Source organism: Salvia splendens, chromosome 6 (genome assembly GCF_004379255.2).
Source record: "Salvia splendens isolate huo1 chromosome 6, SspV2, whole genome shotgun sequence".
In the NCBI taxonomy this organism is placed as follows: domain Eukaryota; kingdom Viridiplantae; phylum Streptophyta; class Magnoliopsida; order Lamiales; family Lamiaceae; genus Salvia; species Salvia splendens.
Window position 1 is genome coordinate 3,424,368 of NC_056037.1, and position 27,625 is coordinate 3,451,992.

A 27,625-nucleotide genomic window follows, 5' to 3' on the forward strand; every position below is an offset into this window, starting at 1 on the left:
ATCAGTTCGGCATTACCAAAGAGTTCGGCCCTAGCCTACAGCTCGGTAAAAGCCGACCAATCAGTTCGGCATTACCAAAGAGTTCAGCCCCAGCCTACAGCTCGGTAAAAGCCGACCAATCAAGCTCTACTCTCAGATCGGCAAAAGCTGCTCGGCAATAGTTCAGCAGTTCGGTCTCAGTATTCGACCGAACTGGGAGATAGTGGACTCATGCAGAACCTCCACGACCTCCACTACACGATCTATTTAGTGGTGGACCCATGCAAGATCTCATGACCTCCACGACATCCACGATCTAATTAGTGATGATGTAAGCCACGACCTAATTAGTGATGATGTAAGCCACGACCTAGTTAGTGGTGATGCAAGCCACGATCTTAGTTCAATGTATAAATAGAACTTAGATCAGATAGGAGAGGAAGTTCTCTAGAGATCAAAGATCAAATAGCAAGTCTGTATTGTAAGCTGTAGAAAACAGATCAAGCAATACAACTCTGCCCTCTTTTCTTCCCGTGGATGTAGATTTACCTCAGTAAATCGAACCACGTAAATCTCTGTGTCGTGATCTGCATTTTCCTGCATTCATCACCATCAAAAATTCGCCCAACCATCAATGAGGTTTTGTTCTTCATTGTAATCCGCTTTCATCTTCTTTCCTTAGTGTGAATAAAGAGTTCGATCCCTTTCCTCCGTGGACATAGAGGCTCACAAAGCCAAACCACGTAAACCATCGGCTCCTACGATCATCGCCATCATCTTCGTCACGAATCAACAATTGGTATCTAGTAGTAGGATGTTTTTGAGTGGCAAATGGAGTACAATTTTTGAGGAGTAATAAACAAGAAAAACAGAAATCCTAAATAGCAAAAAAAAAAAAAATAATAATAATAAATGGATAGCCTCAAATCAGTATATATAGTACGAACATGTTCCAGCATATCTAATAATTTGCTTTCTTAAATTATGTAAATTAAGAAGAAAAAGATGGAAAACTATGACAGTATCGAAATACTCCAAAAATACTTGTCCAGAGAGAGAAGCCCTCAGCTGCAAAATGGCAACTCATTCCGAATAGTGCTGCCCGTTCGACGATCCTTGTTGGGTGGTGCCATAGGGCCTTTCTTGGCGAGGAGCTTGCCTGTAGAAGCCGTTCCCCCTCGGTCTGCTGTAAGGTCGCTCAAACCCGTCTTCATTGCTCACCCTGCTACTGAAGCCACGCCCTCTCGTTCCTTGTATCTGGGAGCTAACCCTGCCTCTACCCCGTGTTCCTGTTCAAAACAATTCATCCATGATCAAGACCATCAGACATAATAGCTGCCTGCTATGAACTTGAGTGGTTTCAAGGATAATTTGATAGTTGGTATAAGCGTTTGATGGTATAATACATACTTCCACCTCTAATGGGATTGTTTCTGTTAGGTCTCCGTCCTTCAATGTAGAGTTCGTATCCACCAATATTAACCATGGATGCCTGAAAAGACCAAGTGCACCGGTTAATAACATTTAAAAGAGTCGTTTATGCAGTTCCAAACGATGCATAAAACTGAGGGAGATAAATAACAGCAAATATTCGAACCTTGACAGCATTCTGCACCCCGGAGATGTCTTCAAATTCAACAAAAGCATAGCATACATCTATATCCTGCAAAGATGAAATAGAATTTAGATATCCACTTGAAAAGTATGAAGGAGAACTGGCAAGGCAGAAACAGACCTTTCGGGTTCTAATGGCTACACCATCTGGCCTCAGCTTTCCGAACTTTTTGAATTCCTCTCCAATTTCAGAAGCAGACATTGTAGTCGGCACATTTCTTACATACACCGACTTGACTTCAACTGCAGAAGAAATAGGAAGATAGAACGTGAATATATACTTACTTACTACCACCATCTAAGGCTTACTTTCACGAAATGTGAAACGTGAATTTGAATTTCAGAATCACCTTCATCTTCCATAGCTATTGTGTCGTCGAAGGTTTCAGTTCCAGACCTTTCGATTTGGTTTGATGATGCAGCTGGTGGCTGGCTAGGGATTTCAGGCCCGTGTTGCCAATCTGGAGTGGTAGGCTTGTTCAACAAAGGTTGAGAAGTCACTGCTGGAGCAGGCTGCCCCTTAACCTGTAACTACAGAATCACAAAAAAATAATAATAGAGATATAATGAGTTCAAACTTATTCGAGCAAATGCAAGAATTGTGAGACTTAGACGTGATAACATACTATAGAAGCATATGTATGCTTTTGTGGCTCCATTGCAGGCTCTTCGACAGGCGGCGAAAAATGGTCAGGTACAGAGTCCATTGTTCCCTGAAGTGAACCATTCGAGTGAACTACAAAGTTCTCCTCAAGGATCTTCTCTGTTTCAGGGACTTGCTGTATATGTTCCTCTTGATAGTTATTGCCATTGATAGGGCCGTTCTCTTCAAGCTTTGCAGGCACTGTGAACTTCCTAGGCTGGATATTTCCACCCATCACATACGACACTGCAAAAGTATGCAACCATTTAACATCAGGTAAATTATTGGTTGTATCAGAAAGACGAAATAGTTAAAGAAATGGTTAATCATGTTGTGTCCCCAACTTTCAGCATTTTCTTGAAAATGTCCCCAACTATTGCATTCACTTCAACTTCGGAAAAAGTTTAAATGTCCTGCTTGACTTAATCCGGCAATGGAATGATGAGTAAGCTCACCAAATTCTCAGGTGGATACTGTGGGTTTTTATTCCACCTCACCCACTAAATGGTACTAGCATTTTGCGGAAAAAGAAATCAGCCCTAGTCACTCTAATTTAAGTATTTTACCTGGGAAAGCCATTTAGTGGGTGACGTGCGAAAAAAGATCCACCTCAATCAGAAACAATCCACCCTAGAATGGGCAAGTTGACTCATCGTTCCATCACCAAATTATGTCAAGTAAGGGCATAAATCAAACTTTTCTCAAAGTATATTTTTTTTAAGTGAACATTAATTGAGGACATTTTCAAGAAAATGCCAAAGGTTGGGGACACAAATGTGATTGCCCCTTAAAAATGACAGATTTCAATAAATGAACCTTGTTCTCGAACTATAGTTGGAGAATGGATCTTTTGATCAAGATTTCCCTGAGGTAAATAGGAAATTGGATGGTGCAGGGCTAGCTCGTCGTCAACATAGTGGAAGATATCATTCAAAACAAAATATCCTTTCTCTTGAGGTGCTAGGAAAAAGGTTTCCACAAACTTTTTCCTCACATTGTAACCCTTTAAATGAACTGCACCCGAAACCAGCACTAGAACACCACCATTCCAAGATTCTAAAGAATGTGCAGTCTTGACTTCTATAGCCGTATAGCTCAATGACATGACAAGTTGATGAATTTGCTGCAACAATTTAAGAGAAGGGAAGGCTTAAAATGGATTCAGTTTCTAACAACAAATTATATCTGCAAGTATTTTACAACGGTCATTCTATACAAGCGTTATATCATTTGACAAGCTGGGTTTGAGCATTAGAATAGTGTGTGTATAGCAGAGATGTTCATCCAGTAACCACAAGCAGATGGAGTTCTAATCTATTTACACAATTAAAAGATTGAACTAATAACTTACCATAAGATATCAAAAAAATTGTAGTAGTAATATTAAGAATCCATCGTGAAATATCAGAAATACTATAAGTCATGTAGATTATGTTGGCATCTTATGCTTGGAATGCCTTAACCATGCCAAGCCTGCAGAATACAATCTCATGTCTAATGGATTTTAATAGCACAGTGTTGTTTTCCAAAGAGCTATGTGTTAAATCCACTTATGATGATAGATAAGAAGCAAGACTGAATTTTAACATTCGTAGAGCAAAATCATACAGAAAGGGATTACACGCATCACAATTTTGAGTTATGAATAAATGCAAAGAATACATTAACTACTCCAATTTGTAATATGCACATGATAAAAGATTCACAAAAGTTACCAGCATAGCACTAGCGGTTTCTCGTGTGTTTCCTTCAATTCGAAGCATGGTGCTGGAATCACTGTAAAACTGATGCACAAAATCCGGTTGATTCTGTAACATCTGATAGTACTGTCCAACAAAGTATGTACCCACCTAGAAAAAAAAATTCAATAATATCCATCAATGATTCGATCACATATATATGATCTATAGAACCTTTTCCTATATTATTTAGGGGACATTTCTTCTACAGTCCCACCTCCCAATAGATGGAACACGGTTGAAAAAACAGACTTGAAGAATCAAAAATATACAATACGATAGATGACACAATTATGCATCTGCAATTCTGCATTACAATTGAGTTACAATTGAGAAATAATCACATTAGTCTATGTCTCTATCCCTTTATTAGAATCTTTTTTTTCTGTGTTGAGACCTGGAACTTTATTAGTATAATGCATGATACTAAAACCACCACATTCCCATCAAAAAATGAGAGACAAAATGCAAAAGTTATCTTCATTTGTGCAACAAGGCCTTAAATGCATAATAAGGATTAAAAAATCCACAAAATACATAGACAACCGAAATCATGGCCCCAAATAGTCTACACAGAAAACAATACACCAACTTCTGAAATACTCCAAAGCTAGATACTTGAAAGAAAAAGCCACTTTTGTACATACATTTAAAAACATCTATTCACTAAAATTCAGACGGTGCAATCTGGTATTGCAGCGCATGCTCCTCTAGTTGTACAGCGCCAAAAACAGACAGATAACATATAGGGTTTAGAGAGAGAGAGGAATAAGACCTGGGCAGCAGTGACCGGCAGAGGATAAGCCGTGGCCATCGCGAGATAAAAACCCCAGATTCAAACGAGAAACCCCAGATCTAGAAACCCCAATCACCAAGATCTATAATTGGTTAAAAAAATCAAACCCAATCAATCCCAACCAAGGCACATCCAGTTTCGGGAATTCACATTAGCCCCTTTCGTCAATTCGACCATGAAACACAGTCACACGCAGAGAGTTGCTCGCAGTTGTGGTGCTGCTACTGATGAGTGTGATCTCTGTGTGTGTGTTCTAGGGGTTGGATTTGACTCCTGCGCTGCTGCCTTTTGGTATATATGCTGTGTTACCAAAAAAAATACTAAAAGACTACAACTTTTTTGTACTGTTTTTATTTATTCGCATCTTTTTCACCATCCATTTTTTCTTTTTCGTACTAATTTTTATAACATTTATACTACCAATAAATGCTCTTTTATTTTTATCCAAACAGGGGCGTTTTACGAATCATTAAAAAATCAAATAAATTTTGTAAGATATTTAAAAGGTAATTAAAGCATGTGTATAAAGGGAATAATATATTTAGTAAAAAATCGTGAAAAAAAAGTACCCATTAATTGTGCTTCAGCATATTTTCCCAGTGTTCTAAAAATGCATAAACATTCCACATCTCATTTCGAAGAACAAGCCTTGAAATTATGGAAATGTTTTGAGAATAAAGGTGCATGAACCATTCTTAGGTAATGTGTCACAGCAATAGTAAATAAGCATTTATGCTAAATCCAAGCGTACATTTAGACTGAAATAAAAGAAGGCTATGGCTGTTGCTCAAAGACATTAGTGATTAACATGCCTTTTTACTAGTACTTTCTGCATTAGCTAGCACACAGGTTGGTTTTCTGATGGAATCTTCGCGGTATGTTGCCCCTTTCTCTTTTGTCGTCCTCTGGAGTTGGTCTTTCTTTTACGCGTACAGACTTCTTGGACTCAGTTAGGTGCGTGTGAAGTCGCACATTCTGCATCTCCCGATCTTGTGTTGATCTTACATCTGTGATCTATCTAGCATGAATTGTGGCTCTTTAGAGGTGAGAGTAGTTCTCTCCTATATTGTGTATTGCTCATACTGATGATTCCATTTCTGTCCGAGAGAAATGGATCCAAAGTTGATATTCAACAGCAAGGCAATGAAAACTACTAAACTAGTGATAAAAGTGAAAACTATCAAAACTCAGCACTGAAACTACATGAACAAGAATTATCTAGGATCAACTGAAACTATCTTATAGTTTCATTCTTTAGTTTTGTTTAGAAGAGCACAAACATGAACAGTCGAATGCGAGAACGATTTATCAGAAGTCAGAGGCTTCAAAGCAGGCTACATGAGAGGAGACCCGCAATGCGTTTTGAACACCCAAATATAAACAGCTTGGATCATGTATCCAAACAGATTTGTGAACAAGAAGAGCATCTAGAATCATGAGTGTTGCGGATCAAGAGATTACTCACTTCTTGCTTGAGTAAAGATAGAATTTTGTTTTCTGGGCCACAAATCTTGGAGATGCAAACATGCATGAATATAGTTAAACACAATGCAAGAATTTTCTTCGATTTGTTTTTATGATTGTCTCTGCCATTTAAATGTGCTAATTTATACAACATTCTTGGTACCATCTGTTATCATCTTCTTCAGCTGGGAAGATTATATCTTTCCTCTTGGGATCTAAATGCAAAGTCAGTTTCTAAGTATTTGGATTCAAAATCTTGTTGGTTTGCATTGGGAGTTGAGAGAGGTGTTCTGTCTGATGCCATTTGACTAGGAATAAAGCTGCTCAGAAAGACTGAATTTTTCACAAGCTGGAAACAGATTCACAATATTGCCCCTTCTATGACTATGGGTTGGATCTTTGTCAACATTTGACCTAGACATTCACACAACACAATACACATAGAGGAGTGTGCTTTTTCTTAAAATCATAAAATCATTGAAGAATTATTGAAGAAAAGAGACAAGAGAATCACATGGTAAATGGAATAATAGGCCAAAATCTGTTTGGTACAACTCAATAGCAAGCTGGTTGTGCCATTCCCATTCCCTTCCACAACCAAAACATTATCATATCATATCTCCCTCCATTGCTGACCATAAGTAAGTTCTTCAACAAAAGTTATAATAATATCCCCAACTTTTACCAGCAACAAAATGAAATCAACAAATCTACACAAGCTAAAAAACCGACTTAGACTCTACTGAAATCTACAATGTAGATACAACAACAGTTAAGTTTGATTTCAAACTTAACACACATTCCTTAATAGAAGGAAAAAACCAGCAGTGGTTTTCTAGTTTGTGTAGTATCAAAGACAAAACTGCTCCACGTTCGAATACTTGTCGGTGTTTAAAGAGCCCTTAGGCCCTTAATTAGTAATCTGCAGAGTGAAACATCAATGCATTAACATAGGGGGGAAAAGAGCATATGATCATCTCAAACAAGATTCAATAATCAAGAAAACATGTTGCAGCTATTTGAATGCTTTACCATCTTTTTTCTTCAATAAACCTCTTGCAAAGAGCAGGCAAATGACCAAAAACCCCACTCCTGCTGCCCCTCCTACTATGATAGCCACTGTCTTTCCTGTATTAGGCTCTCCCCCTAAAATAAACAATGAAAATCCAACTTGCATTAATGAAATCTAAGCTCAACAAACATCTACTTCATACTGGCAAATCTTTAAAGCCCACATGTGAACACCTCCATTATTAACACTCATAAGCACATATCTCATGAAATAATTTACTAATAAATAGCTTAAAGAAAGGAAACAAGCTCACAAATCAATGATGGAAAAAGCCTTAAATTAGTATAAACAACATTTATACCCACCTCTACTCAGCATTAAATAAATAAAATCAAGAAAACACTGAAGAAAATCAAAAGATAAGACTAGTACCTGAAGATGAAGAAGGAGATGAGTAGGAAGCAGAAGATGATTTCTTGGGGATCCCATTAGGGTAAAAGCTATAGCTAATGAAACACTTGTGAAGATAGATTTGACCAGAGATGGAGCTCCCACACTCAACCTGAGATTTCTGGACAGCATTTTTCACACACTCCACACAGTCAGAAGCCCCCACATCACCTTCACATTGCCCCAACACATAAACATCCTGATAACTGGTGGTGAAAAACCCACCATTTGCACCACTCATCCCATTCTCAAGTGAATTCAAAGCAGTATCCCGCTTCTCCTCAAATCCAGCCCCACCAACATTAGTCCCACTACAGCTTTTAAACAGCATTTCCATCCCAGAAATCTGGGCAAAACCTGCAACCTCATAGAGCATGTAGCAGCCATAAAGCTGCATTCTTGCTGCAATAGGCTTCCCACAGAGCTTGTCTATGAGTATGGGCAGCCTGCTCACACAGCTGTAGCAGTCAACATTTGATAAATCGCCCCTGCATTGGAAAAGGCCAGAGATTGAAGACTGCCCACTGCCAGTTGAAGTCTTGTAGAACTTGGACTTAGAGGATTGTGAGAGAAGGGTGCCATACAAGGAGGAGAGTGCTTGAGAATACACTCCCGTTGGATCTGATAGAGACTGCTTCGCACAGCCCTTGTACACTATGTTGGTGATATCAGGTGCAGATTTGGAGGGAGGGATGAGGCTAAGAGAGGCTAAAATGAGGAGAAGAAGTGGGATGAGACTCATTGGCTGAATCTTGATGGATCAAATCATGCTCTTTTTTCTTTTCCTTTTCTCTTTTTAGGCTCCTTCACCTTGAAATGTTTGGTTTGTTGGTGCTGGAGGTTTAAAGACTGGATTTTGGGAAGGTTTTTTTTTTTTTTTGGGAAGGTTGGGAATGTGGGTTTTCAATGAAGAATGAGGGAAGATTGATGGGCTGGATTCTTGGTAACAAATCTTGTAGGTTAGGTTTTTTCTAGTGTAGAAATAGGGTTCACTTTATATTTATCAGAAGACTTCTGCTTCACTGATATATTTCTGGCTCTTTATTAGGAAGAGGAATTGAAGAAAAGAATCTTGGTTTTGGGGGAGTGCTAGTTTAAGGAGTATTTAATTTTGTTTGAGCATAGTTGTAACTGAGTTTGAATTTGAATATAAAATGTTTTGTTACAATCTTATCTTGTGTCAATTGGTAAACAAAAGGAGCGTGTGGGACTTAATGCAGTTTGGTTGTATATGTCATGACAACCTTAGCAAGAACAGTGAATTTATTTATTGACAAAAACCAAGGCTAGAAAGAAGAGTAGGGGAGAAGGAAAGAGATTCTGAAATGAAATATACATTGAATTGTTTACAGCATCCGCGATAAAAAATAGCCCACTGATAGCCCAATTATAGCATAGCCACAAACTCCTTCTGCCACATCATCAGTACTAAAAATCCTCCAGCCACATCATCAAAACAAGCAAATAGCTCAGCAATAGCTTAACCACATCACTCAAAATTATATAAAATAAATAATTAACAATAAGACAAAATACGGAATTAAATTTACGACACAGACACGAGAAAATTCAATAATAATATTAAAATTTAAAAAAAGTACATTAATTAAAAAAAATACATTAATTTAAAAAACTCATCTTCCACACACGAGCCCCCCGCCTCCGCCTCACTCCTCGCCGTCGCCGCCGCTATCCGCTGTTGGATATTTTAGTGTAATTGGATTAACTTGATTGATCAATATGATCATAACGAGACATCAAATAAGTTGGAAGTGCGGAGTGCACACTTGTTTGAATTCGTTATGATTGGACGGGGTTCGGGGGCAGCGCCCCCGAGAGCGAGGTCCAAGGGGCAGAGCCCCTGGCTGGGGTCGAGCTGTCAGCTTGGAAATTTTTTATTTCCATTAAAGTTGCTATACATAAATCTTCATCCGAAAATGTAATAATTTCCGATAATTGAAGGGCCAAATCGCGTATATATAGTGTTTCGGATTTTTAAAAAAAAAAACAGCTGGCCGATTGCTTGCCGATCGAGAGCCTGCAATGGCGGTCAGCCGATCGGCGAGCGCATCGGCGTGCACTCGCCGTTTTTCTCACCGATTGGCCGCTCACCGGCTGCAATAGTTCGGCGAGCGGACCGGCCAGCGCCGGGAATCGGCTAGCCGGTCCGCTCACCGCCATTGTGGATGCTCTTAGAATAAAACGACTGTCTCACTTAGAGATGATGCAATCAATACTATGTTTAGATGCGACTTTGCTGTGATTTTTTTTAGTACTATATTATTTTAATTTAATTTAATTTTTTTTGGATAAAAATAAGTTCTAATTGATATAAACTTATATTTTAATATGAAAATCAACAAAAAGTTAACTCACGTGTATATATTCCAATATGTGGAATCAGTAATCATAGACTACAATTTTTTCATCACACTTAAATATATTTCTTCAGTAGTCTACGCTATTTTGTGACTCTACGGTAATCGATTGAGACATGTATTCATGTTACTTGTTAATACTAAGAGCATCCCCAATAGCGCCTAGCGCACCGCCTAGCCGAGCGCCGGCGCTAGGCGGTGCGCTAGGCGATCTATTGCAGCCGCCTAGCGGATTTCGCAAAAAAAAAACCGCCTAGCGCTCGGCGGTTCCGCGGCGCTAGGCGATCCTCTAGGCGCTTTTGCAGCGTCCGGATCGCCTAGCGCACCGCCTAGCGCGAATTTTTAAAAAAAAAATTTGTTTCCGAAACACTATATATACGCGACTTGTCTGTCATTTTCATTCGCACCACTTGTATTAACGAGTGGCAAATGTTAAAAATTATTGTAATTTTTTTTAATTATTGTACTTTTTAAAATTTTAATAGTATTATTAATGTTTCCCGTATATGTCTCGTAAATTAAATTTCGTATATTGTGTGATTGTTAATTATTTCATTTTGTATATATTTGTTAATGGTGATGTGGATATTATATAGTTAGGCTATGGCTGGGCTATTGCTGGGCTATTTGCTTGTTTTGATGATGTGGCAGGAGGATTTTTAGTGCTGATGATGTGGCAGTGGCTAGGCTATGGCTGGGCTATTGCTGGGCTATTCCTATTGTGGATGGCCTAAGGGAGCAACACTGGCAGTGCCAACGTAGAATAAGGGGGCAATTGTACCCCCAAATATCATTCATATATATACTATTTCAATGAAAAATTTTTCAAAAACATGCTTTGGCGCAGCGGTAGTAAGCAGCTAAGAGTTAGGCTTACGGCCCGAGTTCGATTCCTATTAACTATAGTTTCATTTGTTTTATACGTACTTTTCTCTATTACTCCATTTTTTTTTCATTTTCTCTATACTTTTTCTCAAATACTATACTTCTCTCAAATATTATACTCCAAATATCTTTTCTCTCTCTTCTTATTATCATTCTTAGATAATTTATGTCAATTATTATATTTTCATCTATATAAGAATTTCAAATGTTGAAGTAATATATTTCAACCTATATAAAAGTTCTAAATAACATATTTTATATTTTAAAGTATCTTTTGTAACTATATAATTATATCAAGATAATGAATTCACATCTAACAAAAGAAAAATGATCGGTTGAATTTTAAGGAATAAATCACTTTTGTTAAATATCGTACCCCAAATAAAAAGTTCTTGATCCGCCACAGGGGAGCAAGGTAAGCTATATTTATTGTAACACTTAATTGTATCTCTGTGTTCCTCTATTAAGATACAAGTTGTCATTATAAATGGTTAATTATTTTTCTTAGACAAACACAGGATATGCGTTAAGGTATAAATTGTGTTGATTATGTATTACTTAATTGAATCAATCATGAATTAATTATAGTGATTTAGTGCATTGTCGCATGTGATCAAGGCGATATGTAGAACACGTGCAAGATTACCGTTTCTTATAGAATTGAGGCTAGGCAGAAGTATGGTTTTGTTCTATTTTTTTCGTGTCAATTATTTGCATCAGTGTAACAAAGCTATTGAGACAATTGAATAAATATACTAAATACTTAGTAGAAAATGAGTACTTCTTTTGAGGCAATTATTTAGTCTATATGCTGTCTACTGAATCACATGTTAGTGTCGCTATAGATAATTAATGATGTCGATTGCTCCGTGTACTTCTCTTTGGGACATATCCATTTAATTACTATGAAACAAAGGTTTAGGACCAAATTTTATTCTTGTGGCCCAAACATAGGATAGAAGTACTACTGTTTGAATTCTATGGGAAAGTAATCAAATTGCATACAAATTTGGGTGTGAATATGAAGCTTGAGTCTGTGGTGTTGGACAAGGCTATGAGATGCAAGATGAATTTGTTCTTATGACCGGTTGAGGATAATTTATGGTCTAAAGTAGACCGATTTAAATCGGATTCTTGAAATTTTATGCTTTAATTTTTCTCTTTGGTACACTTTATAACTGTATAAGTATTATAAGTCAATCATGGAGACTATTACGGTACACTTTATAACTGTGTAAGTATTAAAAGTCAATTATGGAGACTATTACGGCATTACTCTAGTGTGAGATTTACTCTTTGATTTGAGTCTAGAGTTGTTTCCGTAATACTATGTTTAGTAGATTCTCCTCCATTCTTAACAACTTCCTCCATTCCCAATTTGTCAAGGATATAGGGAAAAATTTATTCCTCCATTTCCCTCAATCAATTCTCTAATAAATTTGTGATTCTTCAGACAATAAAACACACTATTTGATTTGATGAATATGATAAGGATCTAAGATTTTGTGTTACATTTACTTTGGAAATATAGAAGAAACATATTCCTTAAACGACATGATTTGCCTTAAGGTGCTGTTCCAACCTATATTTTCTCGCACGTAAAGCTGCAAATTTTTAGGCTAATATCCTTAATTTTAATCAAGATTTCATCCATATGGCCCAACATTTGACATGTGAACATATTTTTTGTAACAGTAGATTAGATCAATCAAAATTAGTACTACTACATAGGAGTATCATTTTAAAAAGGTGGCTGGGAAAACTTTGACATAGTAAAATCAAAACAAATTCAAATATTGGTGTGTTGTTATACTTTCGGTTTTTGAATTTATATATATTGAGTGGTTGTGTGATTCTAATTTAAATAACGTTTTGAATCTCAATTTGGTCTTGAATATTGCTTTAATTATTGAATTTGGAATATATAGTATTATATCAAAACAATACAATAATAGTACATGAGAAAGGGCCCTTTTGACAGTAAAGGGGCTCTCTAATTACGTAGGGTACCAAAAATAAATAATACTCGAGTACAAGTAAATCAAAAGGAAAAGTGAGGTTACAAGATTCTTATCATATGTGTCAAAGTCACACAAACGTGCTATGAGATGCTCTTTTAACAAAGAATTTGGTGCTTTACTCACATCTTTTTTAATGCTTTTTTTATTCTATTTTTTGTATCAATTCTAATCTATCTATTCACACAGAGTTTGATGAATTTGAATTACATCAATCGTGATTGATTCCTTATCACACTTCTAATTATATTGACAATTTTCTTGTTGATGTTTAACAAAATTAAACCCATATTTCTCATTTTCACTCAATTAGCACTCGCAAAATGTGCCTCCTCACAAAGAGGGTCAGGCCTCAAGCAACTGTTTACCCAAAACACATGGCTTCTTAATAGTTAAATTGTTTTATGAGAGAGTAAATCAGATCGGATCATACACCAATTTTAAAAACATTAGCATGAATCAAAATTATAAGTAGACTTACACCACACTCCTCCTAAAGACTATATTGATTATTGGAAAAATTCTTGTGGATGAAGTGGTCTCAAGCGACACGACTTTAACATTATGGGAGCTAATCAAACATCCAATTCGCCACTTTTAATACAGAATATTTTGATCATCCTAGAAATAATATATATTCTCATCCACAAGGAAATATGTTTGGAATCCAAGGTCCTAGGTTATTAAATCTTTCTAATAAATCCTTTGACCGTGAACCCACGTGACTGGTGTTATCTACTCATGTGAGATATATGTATTAATCTATTTAATTGAAAATGTTATTATGCTCCTTGTGTTTGTTAAATCGGTTTAATGCCTGTAGTTTTAATTTTGTGGATACAAAATATTTATTTTAGAAACATGAGCGAGCCTTGTGTTAGAATTTGGCTCAAAGAACTAAAAAATTTCCTAGTTATTTGTACATTATCAAGAAGAACTTGTGATATCTTTTGTGGGACGGGGAAGTATAATTTAAATATTGGTATCAAATATTTTCGTTGTCATCTAATAGGGAAAAGTTATACTCCCTACAATAGTAATTCATTGTTACAATAAACTAACATCTAGTCATTTATAAAGCTGGTTCGTCATTTTGTATTTTTAAACTAATATATATGTGGAATAAATATGCCACGTCGGAGCATATTCCTCCAAAATAAAATGGTTTAAATTGTGAAATATGTGGCCAACCAACATTTTCGGATTCACCTTCTACATTCGGACATCTATATAAACTAACTCTTATTTCTGGATGTTGTAATCTACCACCACCACACCCCATGCTTAATTCTGTCTGTTTAATTCATCTCAATCCATCCATATCTAGGTTTTTTCACTCTTAATTATCCATCCTCTTGAAAAAATATATATATGTTGGTATGCTTATTAGTGCTTCTAATCTTCCCATCAATGAAGGCTGAGACAGAAAACAATGATGCAAAACACGGTTCCTCCTCAACAACAACACCATCCTCCTATTGTAATTCCCTCAATTCCAAAACCCTTTTCTTTCTTTTTTTTTTCTTTTCATTTATTCAATCACAATTTTATGTTAGGAATGCATATGAATCCCATCGTGGATATGTCAACATAAAACAAAATACTAATAATGAAATTAGGAAAGAATTAGAGTATATGATGTGTGGCCACTCCATTTTCTTCCAAGACCATACACAATTAATGGAATATTTAGCGTTTTGAGCTTATACAATAAGTTACCTAATATTGATTCTTTTATTGAGCTGGGCTGAATAAGGATAGAAGCACTTCACATGGTAGGATAGCATTAGCATAGCATGTCATTATATATGGTTCTAAGTTCCCAAAGTTTGTCCAAAAATGGACATCAGTCTTATCTCTGCAAATTCAAAAATACCAAAATATTTCCTTGTTTAGTAATAGTGGTATTCACATTTCATTTCTACACCCCACATGGAGCACATATGCACCCACCTTTTTCCTATTTTCTGCAAAAATATCTATATCAGATCACCCACAAGTTCCATCTTGTGTGCCTTCATTTGATGCCATTTAGGTACATAAATCTCTACAATTTTTCTCATAAATTCATCTCACAAAAAACTACACATTCTTCTACCAATTATTATGAGTGTATGATTGCTAGCTCAATCAAAATTTGTTCATTTCGAATTTTGTTGTGTTAAAAATTGTTAATTAATTATAGCCTTTAATTTTGCAGGATGAAATTACAAGCCCACAGATTTTCGAATCGGAATATTTCCTTCAAAACTCAGAGGTTGGCTCGAGTTCAAATTGGTGGTATAACAATGGTGAAGGAGGCAACAAGGCGGCGATGGTGGCGATGGAAGACGACATCTCCGCCTCCATCGATTTCAGCCTCTCTCCCTCCTTCACCGCCACTCACGATCAGTTACTAGGCGAGGCCGTGGCGGCAGAGGGATCGCTCTATCCGCCGCATTTATACAACCCTGAGCAGCAGCCGGAGGGGGACTACCTCCAGCCGGATCCCGTGATCGGCCCATACCTGTCCTCGGGCCACGTGACCCCCTTGGACAGGTCGTGGCTGTTCCTCTCTGGGGTTCTCGGGTCCGATTTCTCGCACCACGAGATGGAATCCCAGGGAGCCGCCGCCGCGGCTTTCCATTGCTCTGCCACTGATCTTCAGGTACTATCAGTGTTCAGTTTGATGGATTAGATAAAACTGAGTCTGAATATTAGTTTTATCCAAACTTTCCATTTGACAAAATTGGTTAATTTCGGACCAATACAATCGAAACTTTAGTTATTGATTAATTTAATTTATTTGCATGTGAAGACACTGAGTAGTAGTGAGAGTCAACATATGGTCAACGGAAGTCCAAGTAGGACTCTGGCATCTGAGATTTCCAGTTTGGAAGATCCAACGTTTAAAGTGGGGAAAATATCGGCTGAGGAAAGGAAGAGGAAGATCCATCGATATCTCAACAAAAGAAATCAAAGGAATTTTAGCAAGAAAATCAAGGTTTTTTTTTTAAATTCTCTGTCTACATATATGATCGATCCCTTGCATGTCTAACACGTAGAAAACGCATAGAATATAGAAGAATTACATAAAGATTGAAAATGAAAAGGGAAAAGAACAGATCCTATTTTTTCATAAAAGAGAAAATGGGTCAAACAGGAACAGATGCAGATAAGAGATGGATGTTTGTGGATTTAGACTACGACATATTTCATTATCAAAACATAATCAATTAGAATTAGTGATGTTTATTATTGCACGTGTAAAATGCAGTATGCATGCCGGAAAACGCTGGCAGACAGCCGGCCGAGGGTGAGGGGGAGATTTGCGAAAAATGACGAACTCGGGGCGGCAGATCTTTCAAGAGATTCCGGCAACAACCAAGACGACGACGTAGATGAAGATGTTAACCAGATGTTCCGAAACTCCATGCCTAATTACCACCACAAGGTATGGCCATGCATACTACTCCTTTCGTCGTACTACACATTTTTCATATTTTCCTTTTTGTGATATCTCTATCAAAGTGACACATTTCTGTAAATGAAAACACCATTCTCTCTATTTTATTCTTCTGTCGACATTGAAATCGTTGTATGTTTATTTCAGGCTGCGAAAGAAGAAGATTGTATTGATCCCTCGGAGTTATTTGCACACATGAGTGAAGTGAATTCATTCAAATGCAACTATCCAATCCAATCTTGGATCTAATTAACCACGCATTTAACTAATTTTCTACCACCTTAACATATGTAGTGGAGTATATATTTGTAACTTTTATTTTACCTTTGTACGTATTAATTTGTGCTGTTTCTATTTGTCATATATACAGGCTCTAGTTCTTGAATGATCATACACATATTTATCCTTTTTTTTAAGTTGTCTTATTTGAGCTTTTGAAGCATCTAGCAGTCGAAATGTGTTTGGTTGAGTTCATAGCCAACTATTTTAAGCTTCGAATTACAACACAACGGTACTAAATCTATTGGTAAAGATTTCATTAAACCTATTTTCATACAACTGAATAAATGTAGTGTAAAACATTATAACAACAATATATTTGATGCATTTTAAAACTAATACTACTACATAATCCATTTAAAAAAATTATTTTCCAATTTTGAATTAAAGATGATATAGTAGTAAAGGTATAACGCGCGCAATCATTTAGGAGAAGCATTGAAAATATATAGCAGATTCAGGTTTAAAAAATTGTGAAGATTCGTTTTGAAATTAGCTAATTAATCTCATAAGTATATGATCAATATTCACTAGCTAGCTGATCAAGAAAACGGTTCGAGTAGATTAATTGTTGCAATCTTGCCTCAAAATGGCAAATGCAAATGACAAAAGTAAGAACAGTTAACAAAACAATCACCAAAAAAGAATCAATTTGTAAAACAAAACAAAACAAAATAAAAATGTCAAAATTTGGTATGACAGTATCCAATTAAGCCTAAAAGTCAGGAGCATGAATGGGTTGAATACAAACAGAGTTCTAATTACTCCATATTCTAATTATATGTCAGTTACAAATTAAATTATCACCCTAGGTTATAAAATTGTTAACTTTTCATAATCATAAGGCCATTCACAACACCGCTAAATTTCCATCTGTCCGAATTGTACAGGACGTTGATGGGGGACAGCGGCCACGAGATGGACCACCGATGCAGCGAGTTCTGCTTTGTCATACAAATCATTCATAGAATTTTAAAAAATATATTTTTATTCATCTTCTCCTTTTATAAATACCACACAAATCATTCATAAATTCACTAATATTGATTTATGAATTTCTCTTTATCCACATAAACTCTCAAATTAAAATACTAGATCCTTATGAAGGAAATGACAATTCCAAGAAGGAAGAAGGCCGCTTCTCGGGCCTCGGCTAGTAAGGACCAACGTACGTGCGTATACAACATGAAAATGTTGCGTTGAATGTCTTGTGCATGATTATTTTTCCGACGAGTCTCCACCTGTGTTTAGCCTTCGGTTTTGTATGTGTAGATTGTTGTTCTTAGAGCACCACAATGGGGCGCCCGATGGCGTCCATCGTCCTCGGGCGCGGACGATGGCACCATTGTGGGTGCCTGGCATCAGGCGCGCCCGATGCTCACGACCGATACATCGTCCGCGGCGTATAGCGCGGATGATAGCCTATCTTCCGCACCATTGTGGGAGCGGCGGACGATGGCACGGACGATAGACTATCGTCCGAGCCATCGTCCGCCGCATTGTGGGCTCCGCGGACGATGACACGCGGTTGCATTTTTTTTATAAATACCCTTCATTTTTAACATTTCATTTCGCGATTCCACTCTCGAAACTCACATTTTTTATTACTATGAAATGGATTCATCAAGTCCCAACAGTCCGATGTTCAGTGGTGAGGCGCGTTGGCTGGTTTTTAATTACTCGTTCTTTTTTTGTTAATTTTCGTTTGCATACTATATTTGAAAACGTTTAAATTAATTAAACAAAACAATAGTACAACTGATGACGTGGCGCGACTTAGGGCGCCCCACTGCAGGTGGAGGATAGTAGGATAAAACTGATGACGTGGCGCGCCTTAGGGCGCCCCACTGCTAATGGTCTTACGCATTTCTAACACGTTGATAGGACATGAGAGTAGTTCCAGCTATATATGGTCCGATTGTTTTTTTTAATTTTATTGTGGACGAATGGAGTAAAACACTGTGGGAATGAATGTTATTTTTTTACTCCTATTATTCATAGATGGAATCTTTCTTTTTTCCAGAAAAATATTTTCCATTTTACCTCTACAATTTTGTCTTGGATTGTTACTGGTGGTTCGTATTTTCCAATTGGGTAGGTGGTGGTGCAACGGATTCCGCTTTGTACTCGTCAAATTAAAAAAGTTGAAATTATAATCTGTTAGGTATATGAATCACATATGATGGAAAAATTGGCAACCAAGTGGAAATTTGGAGTTTTCAGTACGAGTGTGAAATAAGTGTACAACTTTGAAATCGCATTCAAGTTTCAAATTAAGGGTTTAAAATATAACACCACCAACTAAACAAAGTTTTATTCTAATTTTCTTAAACTCATGGGTTGTTATCATGTAGAAACCATTTCGCTTTAGTGGTCAACATATAATTTTAAACTATGTAGTCTAAATAATTTATGTTATCTTCATTTTTGTTACAATAATTTAATAATGTAGTGTGTAGTTAGTTAATTGCGCCGAATTTTTGATTTGTACCTTCCAGTCTTCGGACCTATTAGACCTATTATATTATGGAATATTAAAAAATGTTTTGATTAAAATATTGGTGAAATAAAATACTATTAGTGAGACATATATGCCCTACATAATGTTTTTCCATAGATGCCCTGCTATCATGTACTACTAATCATGTTACGGTGAGGATTATTTTGTCCAATTGTAAAAGATATTATCCGATTATAAATATGTAAATGATGACATTTTTTATGCACGTCGATTTGACTTCATTAAACCAATAAATTTTATTGATTAGCATTTCTCACGTAAAACAACGTACGATTGATTGTAAAACTAATTATGAAATTAATTAATTTTAATTTTGACTACTCCCTTTTGAATGTGGAAATTTGTGAGGGCATAAAATTTTAAAATAAATAATAAAAATGGGTTATATTTAGTAAGTGTTTGAGGTTTGTTAGTAACTAACGAAAAATATTGTTAGTGAATTGTACTTGTATAATACTACTTCAATATATTGACTGTTTGAGCTTCAACGGCCATAGTGATAAATTATTATTTATATTGAAAGAGAAGTTGTATAGTGAATATTAATGTCGCATTCAAATTATTTTCTCCCTAATGAATCCAAAAGTGGGTGCGAGTATATTTCAAGACAACTGTTGTAACTTGTAAGTGATTCTTAAATGGGAGGTATAATGAACTAGTACTACTAAAGAAGAAACCATAAGAAACTTTATAAAAAACATAGTACTAATATTTTGTATGTATTCAACAAATACAATATTTGGCGGTTTCGATACACTTTTTGTTGTTCAAAACTTAAAAGGCTACTTATAAATTATAATGGATATTTCCTTGCTTATATAATACTATAAAAAAATAGCACCACTTTATGTGAAAAGGCCTGCCCTTCCGGAATGAGTATATTAAATATATACAAGAGTTATAGACTAAATATAATTAGAGTGATGCAAAAGTGATTTGAGCATTAAATAAGACCATTATACTAGTACTTATTTAAATTTATAAACATTTGAAAATTGAATACTAACAAAGTTTTAAGTATTTTTTATTTATGTACATAAATGACGTACTATTTGGTTATGTTTAAAACAGCTTTGTTTGATAAAAAAATAAAATGAAAAAAATATTTCATTGAATGCTATTTTATAATTGAGAAATTAAATTTCATAATTGAATATTTTAATTTTAAATCTTGTATAAAGACTGACCATAATTTTACACTCCAAATATTTATAATTTAAATAACTATTCTAGTACAACTAAGTCGCGCTTTGGAACATTTGGACCCCAAATTAAATTGTAAATTTGATTACTGTATTATAATTGTAACTTAATTATTGTGGACATATATCAAGTATCTACTCTATTTACTAGAAAAGTAGCGACCACTTAAATTAATCGCCATCACTATATTAAAGTCACCACATGGCTGCTCTCGACAAAAGAAGAAGAAGATTAAAAGAAGACTAGACATCAAGTTCTCTGTTCTGCTACAAGTTCATGTGTATTTTAGGTAGATCTCACATATTCAATCTAGAACTCATATTTTTTTTGTATATTCATTAGTTATGATTATATTTATACAATTAGAAATATAACTCTAAGTTAAAATAGTAGTATTACACAAATCACATTACCAAAGTTTGATATTTTTTACAATTATCAATCCTACTTTCCTTTTCTTACGTGCTGATGTGACAATCAATTTCAAAAAAGCCCGGATAAAACAACATAGTGTAACAATCACGGGGGCGTTTTGTTTGTCCACGTGTTTTAAACACGGCTGTAACATCAACATGTAATTAGCATATAATTGCAAAAATCACCAATATTTTTGGTTTTACTTATTTAGCAATCTGCAGAATAAAAATATATTCTCTCAATTTTATATGAACAAATTTACAATACAAACATGAGTGCTATAAATATCACCTCCAAATCCATGAGTTGAAAGTTTTCACGCCTCAACTGAAACTCAACACCTCAAAAGAATTAATGTCGATGGCCCTTGCATTTTCAGCCAGCACAATTCCATTAAAATTTATTAATAAATGACATATTTTTTCACATGTAAGAGAAACCAGAAAAGGGTCCACCGTCTCTTTCTTTTTGGGCTCTCGTTTGTTTTTTCGTGGCCGTGTCGGTTTCCGTGTTTGCGTATCCACTCACCTAGTGGGCGTATGACTTCTCCCCTCTTCGTGCGTACCAGCTCACTCACACCCCCCCTCTCTCTCTCTCGCCATTTCCGTTTCCGAAGCATTAAAAATTAGAGGATTGGTTGGGCTGGGCCATGAAATTTCAAGAATTTAGATACGTGTAGATCCCATCATAGATATAAAAAAAAATTCTCTTTTTTTTGGTCAATTACTTGAGCCGTTTGACAATTACTTATACAGTTGAAGTTTCTGTGTGGTTTAATTTCAAAGCACTCGTCTAGACATTTGTGTATTTGTGGCTAGGAAAAGCTTTTTTTGGAGTGGCGGAGCTTCTTATTCTTCTTCTTCATTGTCGAATTTTGGTAAAGTTTCTTCCTTTACTGTTGTTTATATTTTCTACTTTCTGGAATATCCACTTTGCGCTTTAAATTGGTAGTTTTTTACTTTCTGGGTATTGCTTGGAAATGATAACTTGTTTATTGAAAGACTTTGCTCTTCTTAAAAAGGGATTCGGGTGAGTTTGCCCCAAGTTTGCAGTGATTTTACTTTAGAAGATTCAATTCAATTCTTTAAGTGAAGATAATGGTTTATATTTGGATGTATGTAATTTGTCGAGTTGCTTTGTTATTAAGTTTTGAAGTATTTATGGATTTATGTGGTTTCAGGATGGTTGTTCTGATTTGATTTTTGATGATCTTTATGGTCATTAGTCATATTCATGATTTTATTTTATTGAGCAAAATAGACCTGATTGGCATTTTGTTGGATTGGATGGGTTGGTGTAATTCTACTATAGCAGGTCTATCTTTTTCATATTTTACTTCAAATATTCAGTTTTTTTATTGTCAAGAGCGTCAGTGAGTTAGGATTCAGTGAAGCCTCTGTTTTGACTGATGTGGGTATATTTCTTCTGTGATCAGCTAGTGTTTTTGGTTGTTGATATAGAGGAAGTATTTACTCTAGTTGTGTATGTTGTAGAACAAGAATTAGTTTGAATACTGTTGTTATAATTAATGTGGTGATGAATTTCCTCCTTGTTAAGATCTTAACTGTGATCTCTCCTTTTGGTAATTTCTGTTATTTCTTCAACACCTTTGATTAAATGATTTTTTTCATTATGCAAGTCGAAAGTTCTGCAATTTGAGTTTGTTTACTACTCCTCTTGATGAAGTCTGAAATGCCCTTTTTTTCTTGATTCTTTCCTTACTGAGGTATATGATCATATGCCTGATGTTTCATATGAGAAGCTTTTAGTTGGGCGTTGTAACTTTACTGACTTCAACTGATCGAAAATATAAACGCTATTTTCCCTTTAGATTTTGTGGGTTATGATTATCCAATTTGTTTGCGGATTGCTTCTTGATTATCCCTCCTCTTTCGGATACCTTGTGGATCAGAATGTACTAACTGTTTATATGTCATTCTCCAGATTGCTCGGAGTAAGTATTGCATGACCTAAGGCTAAGTTTCCACTATAGTTAATGAGCATAGCAGAAGTTGAAAGTGTTAACTTGCTCGTATTCTGCCATTAATGTATTGTGTTTCCTTGGAGCTGGAGTATGGAAAGCCCAAGTACGAACTTGGGGAAAGATGGTAGTGAGGAGGAAAATGCAGTACTGTGTGCTACTGGATGTCTTAGGGTTCACAAAAGAAACTTAGTGCCCAGCAAGACCCTGATACTAAGCAAAAGGAGGTCGAGAGCTAGTGCAACTTGCAGGGAGGTGTTCCTTCAGAACATCCACGCCTCACGGAATAGTATTCCTAAGCATATTATCACCTTTGATGAAAAGTATGCCATTCGTTGCCTTCAGTCAATACGTAATTTTGCAGTAAGGGCAGCAGCTAGGAATTTTAGCTCAAAAGTTGATATTTTGACGGATCATACTAGTAGTTTAGCATATATCAGGGATAGAAGTTCGAGTAATATGACAATTGAATATCCATTGGTTGGTGGCACTGAAGTCATCGTGGACTCAACTGGTGACTGGACCATTGGCACTGTCTCCGGTAGCCAGACCATGATCAACATATTGAAGAGCCCCTTGCTCCAACAATTTGGCTCCTTAGATGCCACGTTTATGAAAACACATTTTCTTGGCCCGAGCGAGCAATTCTACTCGGAATTTGCGGGCTCTGTAAAAGCAAACGGTACCATATCCCCTAACTTGGAAAAGGAGGTAAAAGTTCTAGATCATAGACATGCATCTGCACCTCTGCACAGAAGGGATGCTTCTATATCGAGCACAAGCTCAAGCTCTGATCAATCATCATCTTCGGGTATCTCATTCCAAGGAATGCTACAGTGTACATGGAAGGATGGACTCCCTCACCATGTTTTCACTGTGGATGATAAGAGGGAGGTCTATTCAGCTGATTTGTCAAAGGTTGGGTGTTCAGACGACAAAGGTTTGGACTACTTATACACATTCCATGCGCGGAGAAATGGCAAGAAAGATCGTGAACTTGTGTCACAAAATATTGCTCAGATGCGAGTGTCTTCTTCAGTTGGATTTTCTTCCAATACCATGGAAGTTAGGGAGACCCAGTTTGTTCTATCTATCAACAATGACAACCGCTCAGGGGAGATGCAGACCTCAAATCAAGCCCACAAGAAGAACAAGAGATTGACGAAGAAAATGGTGGATGTTTTCAGGCCAAGTCACTCGTATAAGCAGAGATCCTCTTCTAAAGTAGGCATATCAGGTGCCATTCTTGAAGATACTCCGTTGGAACCATCTGAAGATGTTCGTGATAATTTTCCCGATGTAGTTGAGAGGTGTGAAGAATATAAATACGCACCAAATCTTGAGTTGGCCGCCATTGTTGTGAAAGATACTTACCACCACCATGTTGAGACCGAGGTCGAGGCTGGAGGTTGGGGATTGAAGTTTCTTAAAAAATCCAGAAACAAAAAATCTCCAGATGCCACAACACCTCCTAAACAATCCAGAAACAGAGGCGAATGCTCAACCAGCACAGACATTTTGATACCCGCAGGTATTCATGGTGGACCAAGAACGAGAGTGGGTGGCCCTTCGAGCATTATTGAGAGGTGGAAATCTGGTGGCCACTGCGACTGTGGAGGCTGGGATGTTGGCTGCCCACTAACAATTTTCAACACTGGGCCGGGAAGCACAGATTTTTCGTCCCAGGAATGCAAGTCATTTGATCTCTTTATACAGGTTCGCATACATATACCCTTCTCTCTATCTGAATAATCTTCTTGTTATCTTCATCCATTACTTAGCCATATGCAAATATACAGGGTTCAAATCAAAGTCTACCAAGCATGAAAATGGTGAACATTCACAAGGGCTTGTATTATATCAATTTCCAGTCGACTCTGTCAACTTTGCAGTCTTTTGCTATTGCTGCTGCATTGATTCATTCGCGAAGTCCTGTTCTTCGATCCAGTGTATAGGGCTTGAGGCGAGGTGTCGAGGAATTAGTGTGTATAAATACTGCTACCATTAGCAAGCAAAGGTTACACCATACATACATGGTATGATAGTTATTTCCATTTGTGTTGTAGAATTAGTTACTATTTTGAAGGTTAGTTATTGCAGTTGTAACCGATTATCTTTCCGCTATCAGCCTCTGGGTTTTTAATCCCCATTAGTCTGCATATGAATATCATCCTTACGAATATAGCTTTTGAAATCCTCAGTTCATGATGTTTGGTATCTGGTCATGTTAAAGATGAAAATATAACAATATATGAAGAATTGTTCATGCTAAAGATTAAAATATAACCAAATTGTCAATGACAGAGATCAGATAGATTTGCAAAAAGCTGCTAAAGAAAGCCATGAATCAAAGATTGTTTCTGGAGACCAATCACTTTAGCCCCATGTCAACACCACCTTCTCTTTGATTATAATTGGCCTTGTGCATCAACAATTCTGCTTTGGTTGATAAGATTTTCTGCTGCATCAAAAAAAACTTCTCTTTCGTACGCTTCCAAATCCTTCTCTAATCGCCTGATCAATGCATCAGATCTAGCCTCATCAGGCTGGCAATCTTTGAAACTGTTCTTTGTCTGAGCTATATACTCCACCCTATCAAGAATCCATCCCACGCTCAGCTTATGTCTCTCCAAAAGGCGGAGTTCAGAGATCATGCCTTGAAGCTCTGCAGGCATAAGATCAACGAACTTGGCCTGCTCTAGCCTCTGGTAGATCTGGCAGATTCGTTCCATGCAGGTGGAGACAAAGTCCGGAGAATTGACATCTGCACCACTAGTGATGTTGCCATATTTGTCGAAGATGGCTCTGAGCAGAGGGACGAATTCTGTCTTCACCCTGTACCCGTGTATGTAATCATAGACATGATTGGAAGATGATGATCCCATCTGTTGAGGTCCTCGGATATCTGAGATGAGTTCCACGCTAGGTTCGTCCATTTCCTTCTCTTTGCCATGATGGTGCAGCTTTGGCTTGTCGTCATCTTCATCATCATCGATAGTTATGATTAATTTTGGTGTCAAGGTGGAAGAGTGGCCCGGAGTCTTCATTGTACGGCTTCCCAAAGGTTTGCTGGGATAACGAGGCGAAGTGAGGACTGCTCCTCTTAAAGAAAATGCAGGAGAAAACGGATAGTCCTGAGTTGTGGAGGTGATTGTAAATATTACTAAACCAGTAGTAACAGAACACAATTGTTAAGATGTAATCTCTGAGAAAATGAATAAACTTAGACCTGAGATTGATGATGATAATAATTTTGGAACTTCCCTTCTGCAGCTTCTCCATATTCACATTCTCTACTTCTCCTTCTTCCTCGCCCTCGCCCTCGATCTCCTCCTACCATTACTACTTCAGTTTGAGAGGTTGGGTGATTTTGATTTCTCTCTGTTTGTTATTACAGCAAGAGAACAACTTTATATGTTAGCTTCAATTCCCACTTGAAGATATTATCTCACAGCAACACACGCAGAGCATGAAGGAATGAGTTACAACTAAATGATTATGAAAAATGTATGTACAAAATGAAGTCTGGATTTTTCTAGAAATGCTTGAGATTTACCATGTGAACAAGTTAATTTGCTTCACAAATGCTTAATTCAAAACCTAATTCAAATTAATTGCTTGGAAATAGACAAAATAACATTATTTCGTACATAAAAACGCGAGAACACTTGCATTTTTTGAACGTACAGAGTAACAGCATATTCAGTTCAAATTAACAAGCAAAATGCCTCATGCCAGCCCTGATGCTTCCTTAGTCTCCTGGATTGTCTCACAGCAGATCCAAACTCACCGTGAGCTTCTTCTCCTGCTCCTCATCAAGAGGTCACACCAGCTTTGATATCAATGGCAGCAAACTTGTTTTTCATAAGCTTCCAACTTCAATAGGTCCATACTCCACTCTCTCAAGAATTCATCCCACATTCAGTTTATGCCCCTTGAAATGGTGGAGCTCGGAGATCATGCCTTGAAGCTCTACACGCGAGAGATCAAGGCACTCGGCCTACTCTGGCCTTTGGTAGACATGGCACATTCACTCAAGGAAGGTGGACAGAAGATCGGATGATTTGACATCGTTGCCACTAGTTATGTCAAGATAGCTCTGAGCAGAGGGGCTAATTCAGCTTTCACCCTGTGCTCAGCCACATATTCAAAACCATTCTCATAGTCAGTACGAGGTTGTTTGTGATGAATGGTGTAATGAGTTCCTTCTGCAGCTTCTTCTCCATATTCACATTCTGCACTTCTCTTTCTTTCTGCCATTGATATGATTTTTACAGTATTTTATGTCTCTGAAATTTGTAGGTTTTTGGTGATTGCAGTTTCCAGTTAGAAAACAATTATACTACTCCATATTAATATGCATACTTTCACTTACCTAGCTTCTTCAAGATTTTGTCACACACCACAACACATAAAGCATGTGACCTGTGGCCTGTGGTGCCACTTTTGTACAAATCTGATTGGGATGTATTTTAACATTTTATGATGTTCACAATCATTATTAAAAGATATTTTCACTACTTATTTATGCACTTTCGGTTAAATTCTCTTATACTATTGATTTTACAATTTATAATAACATAAAAAATGCACATGATAGGTTCAAAATTATATCACTCATATAGCAACATTGGTTCTTTAGCTTAAATCTCGTCAGAAAATTGTCGTCTGAAAAATGAGAAAAATCAAAAGTTCATGCATTTATCAGTGAAGTTTATAGCTCATGTGCAAAACAAAAATCGTGAGAATTTTTGTGTATTTTGGCTCAATTACCCCAATTAGTCTCCATTTTTCTTCTTTG

The 27,625-nt window shown here is 36.6% G+C and overlaps 5 protein-coding genes across 8 annotated transcripts; 2 read left to right on the forward strand and 3 right to left on the reverse strand.

The window, feature by feature from the left end:
• Positions 1–877: 877 nt before the first annotated feature.
• Positions 878–5,068, reverse strand: LOC121808620 (nuclear transport factor 2-like). Its single transcript, XM_042209198.1, has 9 exons — positions 4,751–5,068; positions 3,952–4,086; positions 3,053–3,359; positions 2,220–2,482; positions 1,944–2,124; positions 1,715–1,836; positions 1,577–1,642; positions 1,390–1,471; positions 878–1,268 (listed from the first exon to the last, which is right to left on the reverse strand). The coding sequence occupies exons 1-9, from the start codon at positions 4,787–4,789 to the stop codon at positions 1,063–1,065; spliced, it is 1,401 nt and encodes a 466-aa protein (XP_042065132.1). The 5' UTR covers positions 4,790–5,068; the 3' UTR covers positions 878–1,062.
• A 1,655-nt stretch (positions 5,069–6,723) lies between these two features.
• LOC121809833 (plasmodesmata-located protein 2-like) lies at positions 6,724–8,831 on the reverse strand. Its single transcript, XM_042210639.1, has 3 exons — positions 7,680–8,831; positions 7,268–7,381; positions 6,724–7,157 (listed from the first exon to the last, which is right to left on the reverse strand). The coding sequence occupies exons 1-3, from the start codon at positions 8,437–8,439 to the stop codon at positions 7,150–7,152; spliced, it is 882 nt and encodes a 293-aa protein (XP_042066573.1). The 5' UTR covers positions 8,440–8,831; the 3' UTR covers positions 6,724–7,149.
• Positions 8,832–14,261: 5,430 nt separating this feature from the next.
• LOC121807080 (zinc finger protein CONSTANS-LIKE 10-like) lies at positions 14,262–16,853 on the forward strand. 3 transcript variants are annotated; one of them, XM_042207277.1, is made up of 5 exons: positions 14,262–14,458; positions 15,179–15,625; positions 15,776–15,961; positions 16,235–16,411; positions 16,571–16,853. In XM_042207277.1, the coding sequence occupies exons 1-5, from the start codon at positions 14,411–14,413 to the stop codon at positions 16,670–16,672; spliced, it is 960 nt and encodes a 319-aa protein (XP_042063211.1). In that variant the 5' UTR covers positions 14,262–14,410; the 3' UTR covers positions 16,673–16,853. The 3 variants fall into 3 exon arrangements, with proteins under 3 accessions (XP_042063211.1, XP_042063214.1, XP_042063212.1); XM_042207280.1 differs by lacking the exon at positions 14,262–14,458 and adding an exon at positions 14,893–15,013; XM_042207278.1 differs by lacking the exon at positions 14,262–14,458 and adding an exon at positions 14,961–15,090.
• Positions 16,854–21,265: 4,412 nt separating this feature from the next.
• Positions 21,266–25,029, forward strand: LOC121806204. Of its 2 annotated transcripts, none has more exons than XM_042206161.1 (3): positions 21,266–21,720; positions 22,788–24,540; positions 24,624–25,029. In XM_042206161.1, the coding sequence occupies exons 2-3, from the start codon at positions 22,918–22,920 to the stop codon at positions 24,777–24,779; spliced, it is 1,779 nt and encodes a 592-aa protein (XP_042062095.1). In that variant the 5' UTR covers positions 21,266–21,720; positions 22,788–22,917; the 3' UTR covers positions 24,780–25,029. The 2 variants fall into 2 exon arrangements, with proteins under 2 accessions (XP_042062095.1, XP_042062096.1); XM_042206162.1 differs by lacking the exon at positions 21,266–21,720 and adding an exon at positions 21,777–21,872.
• Positions 25,030–25,164: 135 nt separating this feature from the next.
• On the reverse strand, positions 25,165–26,264 carry LOC121806205. The gene is made up of 2 exons (XM_042206163.1): positions 26,054–26,264; positions 25,165–25,958 (listed from the first exon to the last, which is right to left on the reverse strand). Exons 1-2 carry the CDS (start codon positions 26,162–26,164, stop codon positions 25,233–25,235), a joined length of 837 nt encoding a protein of 278 aa, XP_042062097.1. The 5' UTR covers positions 26,165–26,264; the 3' UTR covers positions 25,165–25,232.
• Positions 26,265–27,625: the final 1,361 nt, after the last annotated feature.